Here is a 15,658-nt window from a genome sequence, read left to right on the forward strand (position 1 = left end):
GACATTTATATGTAGTAAAAGGAAAAACTTGTTGTAGTTGCAGCACAGATAGAAGAGGAGAAGTTGTAGGAAGAAGGGGAGAGGAGAGAAAAACTCACAGGATGTTAACTGGAGAAAGAACTTTCAGTTTTCATCAGTGAAATCAGTTACTGTGAATGTACTGAATGCAGCAGATTAGCCTGAAGGCGATTTTTATTTGTCATGCAAAGTACAGATCTACCTGTAAATCAGTGAATTTCAAGAAGAAAGTAGGTAAAGTGATGGTTGTTATTTTGGGAAAAATATAATGCTTAGAATTACAGATTTTTAAGTGCTGATAAATTCACTTAGTTTCAGCGTGCACTTGCTGTTAAATGATGCCCAGCTGTAGTTTTTCTTGAAATAAAAAGACAGAAATCACTATTAGATCAACTGGTATAAATGTCCTGGATCATTAAATTTCAATTATGTTTCTGTCTCAGTCAAATAACTCGTGTTTGCCAGTTGTATAATGTCTGGTAAATTGTTTTAGCTCGAGAGGATGGCTTTGAGAGAGCATCTACCCATTCTCTTAATGTTTATCATTGATGATGGCAATGTTATTGCTTAAAAAAGCAAATCATTCCTTCCTTTTATTTTCAAATTTGGTGTTCATTTAATAATAATTGGTTCTTGTACTTTTTTTCACATACATAGGAGGTCTTTATTTGCTCCCTATTTTTCTGCTTTTTAGTAAGTCATTAGGTGATCTCTTCTTAAGTTGGAAATAGTGTTTTTTTAAATCACATATATACATGTTCTTCCATTTAAGGAAAGACCAAGAAGTGCAGTGGAGCAGCTGTGTCTTGCAGAAAGCTCACGGCCTCGAATGACTGTGGAGGAACAGATGGAAAGAATAAAGAGACACCAGCAAGCTTGCCTGAGAGAAAAGAGGAAAGGACTCAATATTATTGGCGTTTCAGACCAGTCTCCTTCACAGAGTTTGTCATGTGTCAGAGATAATCCATTCAGATTGGCACAGGTGGGTCCCGTGTTGATCAAAAGCTTTAATGTGTCCAGTTAAAAACCAGAGGTGTCTATTTGAAACTGCTTGTACAGAGTCACAGTTCTCTGCCAGACCCAAGAGAAAGGGAGAGGACAATCTTCATGCTTACACCTAATCACAGAAGTCACTTCTTTGTCTTTTTGGAAAATAAATAGTTGAAATCTACATACGTTGTGATATTTGTTAACAGGGTTTTGTCGGTTTTTTGCTTTTTTAAATTTAGCGAACAACATGAAATTTCAAGGTTTGTGACTAAAAGCAGTATCAAGGAGAATCATGGTTCAGTTGATGTTGAAAGTAATATATTCAAACATCTGTAACATTTTTAGGTAGGAATGTATATTTATGGTCATGGCTTCTAACTGGTACTCTTTTGCTGTGGTTTTTGAGCTCATAAATTATACATAAAAATAGAACTTGCACTTTTGTTTTCACTCATTCTTAAACTCGCTTCTTTTACTTAACAGTTTATTCAAAGGTAAAGGGTAGGGAGAGAGAAGGAAGCTATGAGTGCTTGTCATTAACCAGGAAATACTATCCTGAATATTTATCTAAAAAAAAATCCCTAACAAACAAACAAAAAGCAAAAGCCCAACTGAATCCAGATTCAGAATAGTGGATGTTAGGCAGCCTACTGCTTTCTAACTGCTGAGTAGTAGTTTTCTTTTTCAATAGCTTAATGGGGTTGAGGTTTTTTGTTTATTTGAGGTTTTAATCTTCTGGCATATTTTTTTCTTCAGACCACACTGTTTATTGATTTGGGTTTTTTTATTTTTTTTTATTTTTTTTTACACTGGTAGGGAAATGCCTTCTTTTTTGTTTTGTAGGCATTTAAACATCTGATTTTCCAAAACCAGATTAAATGCATTGCAGTGTTAAGCAGTCACATATTTCCAAATAAGTTTTAGATTGGGTGGGGTTTTTTCCCCTCTGAGCATGCTAAGCTGCCTTCAGAGCTACACAAAAGTTCCTTTTCCTTCGAGAACATTGGATCCCCAGAAGACACTCGGTACCTGGGCTGACATCATGAATGCAATATATGAAGGGAGTTCCTAGAAATACTTCTGTGATTAACACTGCCTTTCTCGAGAAGAGGATGTGCAAAGCAAACCTCTGCAGATCTTGTTTTGGTAGTTTTTACGGAGGTGTTCGAGCTTTCCCGCTTTCCTGTGGTATCATTTCCTACCTCAGGGCGAGGAAGCTGCAGCCACGTCTGTCATACATGGGTAGCCAGCACAGTGGGGGAAGGGGCCCAATCCTGTGTGCCAGAACTCAGAAGAATATTGTTCATGTCAGCATGTCCTTCAGCCTTCTGTGTGAAATCAGGGCTCTGTGGATGATAAGAACTTTACAGAATACGTGAGAAGATGTCTGAATTGAATATTTAGCTAGCAGTCCGTGCTACAAAGTCACTTCTTCTACCACAGCTTTAATTCTTCCACGATGCTATTTGGCAAAAAGCCCCAAGATGAGGTATTATGCTGCAGTAATAGTTTTTATTTTTAAAAGCATAGTTTCTATGTCTATTGATTTTTAGAAAAATGGCGCAATGGCATTAACTGCTGGAAGTCTTTTCGTCTGTGGTTTGGTTATTTAAGAATTGTAGGAAAAAATGGATTTTATAAATGGCCTGCTGTGTAATGTTTAAGTAATTACCATAATACAAAAGGAAGTTGCTTCACAATTGTTATTGGGAACAGCATATGATAAGGATGCAGACTTTAATTTAGGAGAGTAAAGAGATTGATTTATGGACTGACTTACATGGTTTCCTCTTAATAGTGTGCATGTGTTAAATCACAGGAATTCAGCCTCAAGATTTACTGCTTTTATGGCTCCCATTTTTCTCAGCCCCAGTTCTTTGATAAGACGAACCTCACTTCAGTTCAGTTTGCTACTCTGACAAGATAATGTTTACAGTTCACAATCTTAAGCCACCTCTACCATCCTTCCACAAAATTTTTATATCAACTTCTTCTCTGTGCAATGGATTTTTTTTTTAAGGAATAAGTAATATCCTCTACCATTATCAAATGCTATGTTGTCCTTTATTAAATCAGTTCACGGCATAGGCTTGGAGGATACCCAAGATAATTGGAGAAAGTGCACACAGGTGCACTGTGAATTTTGTGCTGAAAGCAGATTTTTATCCTTTTTCTTTTTTTTAGCCAAGAAAAGCTGTTTTATAAAAAGAACAGTGGTTATGAATGCAAGTAAGAATGCTACTAAGCTTGTGTGTGACTGAGCTAAATATGAATAAAATTTGAGAAGATAAAGGTGACATTGAAATGCTGGAGATGAAGGGGGGGCACAGAAAGGACAATAGGAGTGTTAGGCTGAACTGTTTTAAAAGGTACAAAAATGAGAAAATTCTAAGTCCTTAACAATTTCCATTTTCCTTATTGCAATGTGGTACACATAAGGTTTTTTAAGTATTTTATTTTAACACAGTCAGAGCACACCACCAGAGTCAGAACTGAGACAGTGACAGTTTTTGTAAGAATATGTCTATATATCAATTTTGTTCCACAGAATCGAAAAAAGGATGATACTGTATATAGTAACATGAAGGAATTAGAGAGCACCAGTAGAGAAAATAATTTGAAACAAAATAATGGAAGTCCTGGAGAAGAAATAGCACAGCTAAAGCACGATGGAGAACAAGAACATAATTCAGGTTTTACTAAAGAGGTACTGAACTGTCCCTTACTGAACTGTTTATCACCCTGTCTTGCAGTAGAAAAATATTTTCAGCCACAGACAGCGGAGTGTGGGAAATTGAGCCAGTTCCTTCTGCTTGGAAATCTATAGAGAATCACAAGATTTTATCAGATCTGTCTACAGCTGAGACATTGAGTTCTCTTGTGTATGGCTTTTAAATAATAATGGTTGATTTCTGTTCATTGCTTAGACTGTCCCAGTTTTTGACAATCATTTAATACACCTGAATTTTTGTTTGGTTGGCTGTAGTGCATCAAATAGTTTATAGAAAGCAGAATAAAGGTGACACAACAATTTACACATGGAAGTAGGCAATAACTGTACTTTGTGCTGTTTGGCCACTGATTTGATTTCTGTCTTGAAATAGTTTCAAACTCACTTGGCAGTGAATTACCTTGGTGTTTCTGGTGCTAAAGTGCCCTGAACACTCAGCAAAACCAGGCTGATTGTGAGAAATAGATTACTGGAGTTGTTTTTGCATAATCATATCCTGCTTATAGTTTAATATTTTTTAAAAGATTGTGTAGAGGTTTTTTCTTCATCTTTATCTGTATTCCTCAATCATCCTTTGCTTTTCCTTTTCCTCACTCATTTTTCCTTTTGTTTTCCTATTTTATATTTAGTTTTTATAAACATATCTCTGATGGAGAATGGTAAAAAATCAAATAACTAACTTCTGTTGTTATTCTTCAAAACCACTTTCTCTTGAGGGTCTGTTCCTTTGTTAAACATGTAAATCTTTTAAAGGAAAATTATGTCATACACTTATATTGGCTATATCTAATCAGACTTTTAAGGGCAGCATTCAGCCTTATCAGCAATATATTCCAGTATCTGGAATCTCTGTTGGCATTGTAAATAGATGGATAGCATGAAAAATAGGCAGGCTGCAATCCAAAGAGTTCAGATAAGTTCTGGAAGTTATTTAGTCAAGCCCTGCCCATTGGCTCTGGTATAAGTTTCAGGATAACTCTATTAACCTGAGTGGTATTGATAAAAATTTCTTAAGTTATGTAATTCTGAGTTACTAAGTATACATGATGGCAAAATTTGTCTGTTAATAAAACTGTTTCCTGGTACTGTATTTCTTATCTGCCACTTAGTGTGTGTTACAGCTTTTTGTTTCATGATTTCAATTTTTTTATAGCTGTCAAAAACTGATGATCTTTTATCAGATGCACATGTTGCATCTGACTCAAAAGAAGTGAGTAATGAAGAGAAAGCAGAAAAGAAGAATAAATTGGAAGAAACACATGATGGTGATATAAGGTAAAAATAAAACAAGATGTTCAGAGGCTATTTTAAACTTGCACATTTTATTTATTAGCTGAACGGACCAGGCAACTGCCATAAATACTGAAAAGGTAGATTTATATGTTTCTGAGTGGTTTACATACAGGGAAATCTGGTGAGAAGCTTAACTGCTGCAGGGGGTCAGTAAGAGGTGATGAGTTGGTGGGTGAAACAGTGTTTATTTTCAAGTGTTGCCCCAGCGATAAACGGAATATGTTCATAATCCTTGTTTGGCCTTGTTATGTATTTCATAATACCAGTTCAGGCTTTATATCAGTTAATTATCAACACTTCAGCCAGGGCTTCCATAGCAAGCTCTTTACTGCTGGTATTTAGGAGCAAACTAAACAACTTCTTTTACATCTCCTGCTTTAATTTTTACTTCACTATTTTGAAGCATTGCAGAATTAGAGGGATATTAAGTCTTGGATATTTCTCTCTAAGGATCCATAACTTCTGTGTGAGTTGCACTGCAGGTCCTAAATGAGTTCTTACATTAGGTCATAACTTTCTCACAGGACCTTTCAGCAGTAGGAAACTGCAGGAGGATGTAAGGAAAGGAATTAAATTTCGAGTGCCTTTTTTTTTTTTAAGTGTAACTACACGAAGTAGAAGAGTTTCAAAATGCCTGCTTAATTTATACTACGCGGACTTGCAAGTTGCAACTTTTTTCTGTTAATGGGAGAAAATTAAATGATAACTCCTGTACTTAGTGGTTAACACCTGAAATTAAGTTGGAGCGAGTTCTAAACGCTGTGCTTTTTTTAACCAGCTTGCAGAGTGTGACCACAGTTACAAACCACAAACCCAAAACCAGCTCAGAAGAAAGTGAAGTAGTTAGTGTTCAAGATCAAGAAGGGATTATGTCTTCGTTTGAATTAGCAGCACAGTCTTCAAAAGGAAATCAGGCAACAGCAGGTATGGAAAAAGAGTTTGGACTGAAGCACAGCTTACACAGTACATATGTAAAACTTTATTTCATTTTGGTTATGTCTTTTGATGCTCTGAAACCCTTGTGAATTGAAAGTGCTGAACTAGTCTACGTGTCAAGTGTAGAGTTTTATAATGTAGAGAAAAACAGTTTCCCACTGGACAGCTACAGAAATTCCATTTTTCTGAGGTTTTAATGTAGATTTTACAGTTGCATTTAATTTTAGGGATTTAAATAACTGTTGCCAGAAATTGAGTCATAGTGTAGTTGTTGGTTGGAACAAACACTTCCTTATTCATCTTGTAGAACAGCATCTCAATCTGGATATGCATAGATTTTTTTACCATTGCTCCTTGCTACTGAGTGGCCTCAAATATGCCCAAGATTGTGGAATCCTCAAGAGTTTCCAGTATATCTAGCAGACTTTGAACTAGCAAGTAAAAGACCCCAGTTTGGTCACGTTTTGAGGAGTAAGAAAAGATGAAGAACCAGAAAACACTGGTACAATGACTGGTGGTGTACTACTTTGCAAGAAGAAAAGGCTGGGATAAAGCAAAATGTACTCAAAGAGGGGGAAAAAGAGAGGAGTGAATGGGGGAGGAGGCAGGAAGAAGATAGAATTTAAGACAGTACTAGGATTATTTGCTGATGGGAATGGTTAAATAAGCCAAATGGTTCAATTTATGGATATAAGAGGTGATCTGGACCTTTGTAGTACAGTCAGCAATCCTTTCTGTGACTTTATAATCAAAACCAGAACTCGTGTGTACATTTTGTAGTGCTCAGCAGAATAAAACAGCTTAGTTAATCTGAGTTGGGATATAAAGGTGGGTTTGGGAAAGTATCCCAACTACTTAAATTTTACTTTTTTTTTTCCCCTCTCTCTCTCTCTTTGCAACATAAGTAACACGTCAGCATTCATGTGTTTGGTCTACTAGTTATTTCTAAGTCTGATAAATTAGCTTTCTTGAGAACAACTGTTCTCTCCCCTGATGTTGTGCTTTTTGTGCTGATCAGATTTTAAGTCTTTACTTGTGTAGCTTGTGTATTAAGTTCCTGCTTATGTTTACAACGGCTTGAAATGGCGATTTTCAAGCTTGTACTTGTTATGGCTTCTGTAACTGGTATTTTTTTGTATTTATCTTATTTCTTTTGCTGTATGACTCGCAGTGAAAAGTTTGCCTTCTTCACCAGAATCGTCATTGTCACCAGCTCCATCTACACAGACACAGCTCACAGAAGGATCACATTTCATGTGTGTATAGTTACAGAGAAGTACGTCTTTTTTTTTTCCCCACTCCTCCTGTTCCTAATATTTTTCTAAGTACATGTACTCTGGTTGTTTTCTTGAGAAACATCTGTAGGCAGTACTCAGCAAGACAAGTTACCTGTGATGTTGAATATAAACTAACCAGAAAACAAACAAATTCGTGTATTGATTTGCTTGCAAGGAGTGTATTCTCTCTCCAAGTACAAAGAGAAAGGGCTAATTGGTTTATCAAGCTGAGTTCTCCACAACTGGCAAGATAATGGCCCTTTGAATTACATGAGAGACCTGAACTGTTCCGAAGCAGATAGTTAAGGTATGAGCATCACTGCAGAGGTGCAAATGAATCTTGATGCTTCAGTCCTGGTAATAGGCAACTGCAGCTTGGACTCTCAGTGCTGCAGGGAATGGTCTAACGGCCTGGAGAGGTTGATAGCTTGAGACAGGGGTGACTGAGACGTGACAAGCAGAAGGGAAAAAATGAGGGTGGAAGAAACATAACAATTACAAAACTTTTTTTCTTTCTTTCTGTAGAGGAAGCCCTTGTCACAGTGGGTGATTGCTTCTAGGAGTCAAGTTAGAATGCATGAGTTGGGCTAGATTTACATGTTCCTACCTGTAGTGTTACCTATTTAATGAATGGCAATGAAAATACAAGTATGCGTGTTTGTTTATACAAGGGTTTAACGAAATTAGTAGGATACCAGTGTGAATGCCTCAGCACTTTACCAGCATTTAAATCAATCCACATTTCTTTGTTGTCAGGAAGTACCTGTTTAAATAAACTTTCTACTAAAAGAATGAGCTTTGTTTCAATGGCAGTGTCAAATGCCATAGCTAATGTAACTTTAAGAAGCTTTAAAATCAAGAAAGTTTTAAAACTGAGACGTTTTCAGTCATTTAGCATGAGGAGATCTGAAAATGCATCTTCTTAAATTACCCTCCCAATCTCCATTGCCAAGATTTCATCTTAACAATATTAGACTTATTAGTCATCCCAGGCACCTTTATTATATGAACTAAGAACAGGAAACTATTTATACTCTTCCAAAAAAAAAAAAAAGGAAAATTATTTTAATCTTTTTTCCTTTTGAGAGAGTGGAAAATGCCATCTTCACGTTCAGTCCTGACACTGTTGCTGCCTTCCTGATGGGTGTGGTCTGTCATGGTTAGATTTAGCTTGAATCTTTGTACTTTTATTCAATTTTTCTTTACAGATCTGTTTAAAAAAGACAAGTGGGACTTTTTTCCTGGAAATGCTGATTTGTGTTAATGCATTTCAATTTCACTATATGAATATACACACATTTATCATGCATCTGCTTTTTAAATAGGGCAAACGTTCCCCCAGCAACTCAATTTTGGGTCATTGGTGAAACTGAAACTGCACTGCTGGATGCTGTCCGTGGCCACAGCACGCCTGTCTTGAAAGGGGAAGCAACCAGAAATTTGTCACCAATTGCATTGAGTTGCTTTCAGTTCTTGTCATCAGCTCAGATGATCCATTTTCTTCAGGATTTGTGCTAAATATGAGACTAGCAAAAGCAAAGCCCTCATTTAGTGATCTGCCTTGTAACTTACTGCCCAAGCCTTGGCACCCTCAGCAAGGTGTATCCCCATGGCCAACTCTGCAGCATTTCTGTGTCAAGGGCAGTTCTGCAGAGAGGCCTTAATTGTTATGACAAAATGGTACCTCTGGGATGGCCCTTGTAAAACTAACACTCTGCTTACACATGAAGAAAGGATTCCAGAACTTCAAATGCATCCGTTGTGGCTGTTTAGTATTTGATTTGAGTTGGGAAAAGCTTTCAACTATGTGCGTATACATTCCACACTGCTGCATTTGATGCCTCTGTTGATTGTTTCCTAGGAATTCCAAACCAAATTCATGCCATGAGCTGGGCTTAGCATACATAGGAGATGTATGAAGCACAGTGCTTGCCTGCAGTGTTTACTACCCCTCACCTCCTGGGGCTCTGGTTCCAGTATTCCAAGTGCTTCGTGCTTTGCTGAGAGACCTCGCACGTCTTTTAACGTGCAGGAACTCGGTGTCTCTCAGATGCAAGGAGTCCTATGTGGAAAAGGCAACTTCAAAGCTGTGGGATCAGCCCTGTTCACACGCAACCAAATTTTTCAGGCAGCATCTGGAAAATGCATAGTAGATTTCAGAGAATAAAGAGGTAATACCTATATTTGGCTTTTACAGTCAATTAGTAAAACGATACTCTTGGCCCGATACCAGGGGAATTTGGCATAGGAAATTGGTGGCACAGGATACTGTAGGACTAAGGAGAAACCAGTTAACACAAGGCTACATTCTGTTTCACAGTCCTTGCTTTGCAGAGACAAATCTGTGTGTTTCTCACAAACACTGTTAGACTTTAGGCACGATGTTTTCTCTGCACAATGGAGGACTAATGACATTTTATACAGCACCTGGATCCAAAGCTCAGAAACATTTTTAGTAATGAACTGTTAAAAGGTATTTATAGAAGTCCTAGCATCAATTATCAATATTCAGTAAGCTCTGGGTGGAGCACTTGAACTTCAGAACACCTTTATAGCTACGCTGCTATTACGGTGTAGCATCTAAATAATTCTGCATCCCTCTTCAAATTGTGCTTGTCATTTATTAGAGCAATTAGGATCTTTGTTATTATTGCTGGGTTTTTATGAAGAACATTGGGGGATGACCATGAATTACAGGATAAAACTCTAAGAATAAGCACACTTTTATTTGAAGTTGTGTAAATTTGAAAAAAAAAGCTTGGCTTTGCTTCTTGCTGTCGAAATACCTTGGCATTGCTATTGTTCATCAGGAAAACAGATTTTGGAAACAACTGATTCCTAAGATACTTTGTTATGTTCTACACCTACATTGCTAGGATGAGGTCAGAAATTCTTTGCTGTGTTTAGTCCCATGAGCTGCTTTATACAATATTCTGTTGCTAAAATAGAGTAACCTAATCTATGTCTGTCTTTCAGCACTGACGGCCTCTGTTGAAACAATTCATGCCTGAGATGTATGGACCTGACCTATGAAAATATGAGAAGATATTGTACAGTATATTTTAAATCTATGAAATTCATAGTTCTGATGCTTTTGGCCACAGAGCATCGTTTTATCACTTCCTGGAAAATGTTTATTCCAAGAGAGCTTTAACTGGCCCACATGTACACTCAACAACCTTCAGATTGTTCTCCTGATACCAGCTTGCTGCTATGATTTCTGTGCACATAAAACAAAGGCTCTTTTTAATGTGCAGCCTACAGTCAGAACCTTATTTGCTGTTCTCCAGAATTTAATGTTCTTTTAATTATGGATCACATAAGTTTACTTTTTTGCCTCTTTTAGATGCATAACTCAGTTAATTTTACATATCACCACTAAAACTTGTTTTACACTTTTTAAACATTACAATTTATTGTTTTGACATTTTATTTGTAAAATTTTTATATATATATACATATAGATATATTTAAAATGTGCCATTTTTATTATTGCTTAGTAAAATATGTCCTGTTTCTGCTGTAATTATTTCTTGGTCAGGTTGCAATGTCAGCAGTTACTGCCACACTTCTGTCAACATAGACATTAATGTTAGTGGTTACTTTTTCTTGAATAAAATGGAGTGTAGGTATTTTGAGGTACTGGGCTTTTCCTTCATGGGGTTAGGGTGTGTACAGCAATAAGCAGGTTTTCAATCCAGTACTTAGTTTGTGTAAAAATGTAATTATGTTCATTGTGTATATATTATACAATGAGCACATATGATGTAAGTATAAGAAGCCACTTATTATTGTTCAAAAATACGAATGTTCATATCCCATTTCTTTTATATCATATTAAATAAATGTTGATGTTCTTAAGGACTTGTATGGTTAGTGTTTCTTCCAGCAAACAGATGTCACACTGTGTTCCACCTTTTGATGTGGGGAATGCAACAATTCCTATCTCATTGGCAACATCACCTGTCAACCAGAGTAGCAGTGACAGACTCTTAAGAGATCCCAGTCTTCCTCAACGGGAAAGAATAAGGCTGCAACACAGAACAAAAAAGACAACCTGAGACTGAGACACAAGAAATACAGGTTCAGCTCCTGACTCTCCCAGACTTGTATTGTGATACTGGAATAATCACTTAGTCATTCTGTGCCTCCATTCCCTGCCTGTTTACGTGAGAGGTAACAGCCTGTCTTAGTGGGGTGTGGTGAGTAGTAATTCAATATTTGCAAACGTTGATTGCCAGGTTCAGTGGGGTTAAGGAGAGAAGTGTGATGATTCCTTGAGGCTTTGGCATCTGCAAGGCATCTTCCAGAAACTGAACGAAAACCTGAAATAATTTGTCTGGTGTTGTCACACTACAGATGTTACTATAGCTTCGCCTTCCCACCTTGCACAGCTGTCTGAATTTGCCTGAGACAAAAGAGGTTTAGAAAAGAGTGATGAAATATGAAACGATTTAAAGGAAAGCTTTTGAATCTAGGAATTAAAGCTAAGGAATCTTTCACAGGTTCAGGCAACTGCTCCGTGCTTCGGTGCATGTGTGTGCCATAAGTGGTAAGGCAAGTTTCACAAGAAGACAACTGCCAGCTCCTGTTGCGCTTTTTTTTTATCGTACAAATCATATCCTGATCAAGTTAATATTGCTGTTCTAGAGACTATATAATTCATTGTGTTTTTCCATAGAGGAATGCCCGAGATTAATACACAGTTTGAAATAATTCTATCATTGCCTCCCTCCCCAAGTAGGAGTTTGTGTTCCTGGAGCTCTTCGCTACAAAGACACAGAGTACACTGTCTGGCTACCTATTCTTCTGCCATTTTCTTAGAAAAGTGAAAAAACAGGAATCAGAATTTAGCAGCAGAACTTGAAGACTCACAGGGAAAGAGATGGCTAAAGGAAAGAAAATTAATCATGATGCAAGCAGACAGCATCCATCTGAAAGTTTGTCCAAATAGCCATCTTTTTTTTTTTGGAACAGTAGCCCTAAATTAGTGCATCCTTTCTTCCAAAAAACAGAGTGAAGGAGAGTAATGTGATTTGTTTTTTTTTTGCTCAACCACCTGAGGTTTAAGTTCAGTGGCATCACTGGAACACCTGAGGCAAAGCAAATAGGACACACCCTGTTCTCTCCCTAACCCTTCTGGTGAGATCTGTTTGCTGTCAAATTTTGCAATCTTTCTGCCCTTGCTGCCAAGAATTGCAACCAACAAAGGGAAGAATGACTAAGTGATTTTTGGACATTTATAGATGTTGGCTGTGTTTAAAGCATTAAAGGTTTGGTGTATCTGCAAAGAATGTGCAGTTTATACTGAAGCTGCGTGGAAGAATTAGCAAGTTTTGCTGGTATAATTGTTGGCAAAGATAGCAAAGGTAAATGATGCAGGAATGTAGTAATGCTCATAGACTACAATTTCACTTCCTGTGGGCACTTTCAGCAGAGACTTGGAGTTTCATTGGGTGCTTTATTTTTTGTCTTATAGAAAAAGAAAATACGGCTTTGTGTTATCACAGAGCATCTACTGTTTCTTACCTCATCAGAATAACTCATCCCAATGATCATACTCCTGAGATATAGAAATATCAGAATTCTGATATGGTCAGCTTTCAGACATCTATTTTAAGTTTGTATCTAGGATATTTTTATATTTCTGACTGATTGCTTTATTGGCTATTGCACTGACACTTGTATATATGGAACGTGCTTTTTTTCAAAAGCAGGAGTCCTTAGGAATAATGCAACACATTCTCTACAGATGTTCATGCTTTTCAGAACCAATTACATCTATTTTTGTCTTTTGTTCACCATTTGCATTGTTCCAAGGCTACTAGAGAATGTGATTCTTTTAAGTCCCTTAATAAAGTGACATTACTCAACAGTTATAGTTGGTGTCTTGGCAGTTTTTGTATGTTGTGGACTGGCTCAAAGAGAAAGACCTCACCGGGCAGTTGAAACCCAAACCTTGTTTATGTTATTACTGAGGGGGGAAAAAGTAGTCTTCAGTTCATATTTCCTCATAAATAATCTGTAATAAAATTAATCCAATAAGGTTCTATTTTCAGGAAATTGGGGGGAAAAAAATAAACGTTTCTATCTAAATCACAGTAATTGGACAGACTGTGACAGAATTACTGTCCACCCTCTTGGGTTCACTAAATGTACCAGGAATACATACATGAAAAATATTAATGAATTACACTGTTAGTGGTAGATCTATTAAATTCTCTAGAACTTGGGCTGGTGGGTTAAGTTTTATCCTGGTCAAGTAAAGCAGCAGAATAAAAGATCTTTAGTCGATGGTGCTGTTGGATAAGCCTTACCTCAAACTTTTCATTCTATTGTAACAATAAGGTGGAGGGTTTGTTTTTCCCTTTTCTAATAAACCATAAGTAGTACTCATTCAGATCTCAGAAGTGAGTCATCATGTCTTTTCTGCACAATACTATTTGATCCCTGTGATCCTGGATTTTGCTATACTTATTTTCTGAAGTTATTCTACCTTATTTCACTTTGATTCCTCAGTGAAAATGTTATTTTCCATCCTTTAGAAAGTTGACATTTAAATGGCTGATAAACAAATTGCCTATACCTGGCATTAATAATATATGTGAAACGACTTAATTTAACTTTTTTAAGGATGCACGTGGAGATAACAAAGCAACATCTGGCCTTCATTTCTTCTAAAGAACATTATATATGCTTGCTATTATATCCTAGGAGCTGTTTAGCTTGTCCATATGGGAACACTGAAGAAGCTGCCACAAAATAAAATGGAATATACTGGTGGCTGAAAACAAATGCCTGGCCCAAAATGAAGGCTAAAAGCAGCTGCTTTCTGAACTTGACACGCACAACTTGTTACCCAGCTGTTCCAGATGTGTCAGCATTCAAATGTTACTTGTGGAATTAAGGTTTTGGTATTTTTTTTTATGCTGTTTCTACATTCTGTGGTATGCCAAAGAAAATGTTTTTAAGGTCTGTCTAAATATTATCTGGCTGCTGTGGTAAAACTGCAAGAAACTCTTTAATTGTAGCTATGGGTAAGTGACATCAGCACAGTGGTTGCTAATTGGCTCATGTGGCAGCCTGGCTATGGATGTGTTTAGAACACTTACTTAGGCTGGATTGGGTTCTGTTTGGGATAAAAGAAAAGCCATAAGCAAATGGTGCTGTTTCCAGTGGACTGAAGTAAGAGTATATCTGGACAAAACCAGATGTGATATCATTAACTTCTTTATTACTGAAACCAAACCTAAAATAAGGAATTAATTTTTTGTTTTTGTCAAATTCTATCCAGATCCCTGTTCTATGGAACGGGGAATACTTCAAAGAATTTCAGACTAAAAATGGAAACACACTGTTGCTCTTTTGAAGGTGAAATGAGTACTTTAAAAAAAAAAAAAAAAAGAAAAAAAAACAGCGGAGCCTGCAGGTTTAACTTTATATGTAGAACAAGCAGGATTTACTTGTGGCCTAAAGATTTGGTCAGTGAAAACTTTCAGAAAAATACCTCATCCTCATCAGTTGTCATCTGGTAGCTTTCCTGAGTCTCAGTGTGAAGTGACTGGTACTGTGCAGGTCTCTCTTCTGCAACATTAAACCCATTTCAGCCCAATTTGTAAAATACTCTGCATTTCTTATCATGGAGGGAAAAAATTGCCTTTTCCATACCACAGCTGTCTGTCCCCTACATAAGCAGCTGAATCCAGGCCATCAGTTTCTTGCTTGGAATCGCTAAAAACTGGAGGTGCTTATCATCCTGAAAGATCAAGCTCAAAGCATATCAGGTGAGAAACCCAACATTTCCTAGTAACTTGCTTGTGAATCTCTCTTATTTTCAGCAATAGATGCTATTTAGGAAAAAATATTTTTTCCAAGTACTGGTCACATTGCTAGAAATCAAAAAATAAGTAGGAGGTACAAGCAAATATATAAGAATTTATTTGATAAAATTGTCATTAATTGACAAAGAGTACATTTCAAAGCAATTGAGGAGGGAAAAAAGCTGCAAAATTCAGCAACTCAACTCATAAATCACCTCTTTACAATATGAATTTCTGGTGGGTCTTGACACTGATTACACATGTAGTTGACTGCTCTGTATTGTGCAACTTTCTTGGTAAATTCCCAAGTCAGCCAGAACATGGAGGCTGTTTCAGATGTTTTAGCTTTAAAGATTAATGATTTTTTTTTTTGGTGTTTTCATGCTCATCCAGCAGTCTAGGAAGCAGCTGTTAGCGGCTGTTGGGTTTATTCTTTTTATGCACTGAAATGGTCACATCTAGACAGCAGAGAAAAAAGACAACTGAACTTTCTGATGAATGTTTTCTGATGTTTGTGGCTGCTGCTGTTTTGTGTTTGGTTTCTAGCTACCTGGAGACTGCCTCAGAGGGTTTGCACATGCAAGGGCTGGTAC

The 15,658-nt window shown here is 37.0% G+C and overlaps 1 protein-coding gene across 7 annotated transcripts in view; it reads left to right on the top strand.

Moving 5' to 3' along the window:
* PLEKHA5 (pleckstrin homology domain containing A5) overlaps positions 1-13,124 on the top strand; it is a 167,643-nt gene extending 154,519 nt beyond the window's left edge. For 6 of the 7 annotated variants that reach the window (XM_027699674.1, XM_027699676.1, XM_027699678.1 and 3 more), the window contains 6 exons: positions 791-1,000; positions 3,557-3,715; positions 4,893-5,014; positions 5,811-5,956; positions 7,140-7,244; positions 10,222-13,124. In XM_027699674.1, the coding sequence (XP_027555475.1) occupies positions 791-1,000; positions 3,557-3,715; positions 4,893-5,014; positions 5,811-5,956; positions 7,140-7,234 (732 nt within the window). In that variant the 3' untranslated portion in view covers positions 7,235-7,244; positions 10,222-13,124. The remainder of the gene's footprint in view (positions 1-790; positions 1,001-3,556; positions 3,716-4,892; positions 5,015-5,810; positions 5,957-7,139; positions 7,245-10,221) is intronic. The other variant, XM_027699675.1, reaches the window with a different exon arrangement.
* Positions 13,125-15,658: the final 2,534 nt, after the last annotated feature.

Source organism: Neopelma chrysocephalum, unplaced genomic scaffold, assembly GCF_003984885.1.
Source record: "Neopelma chrysocephalum unplaced genomic scaffold, ASM398488v2 Primary Assembly neopelma1_139, whole genome shotgun sequence".
Lineage (NCBI taxonomy): Eukaryota > Metazoa > Chordata > Aves > Passeriformes > Pipridae > Neopelma > Neopelma chrysocephalum.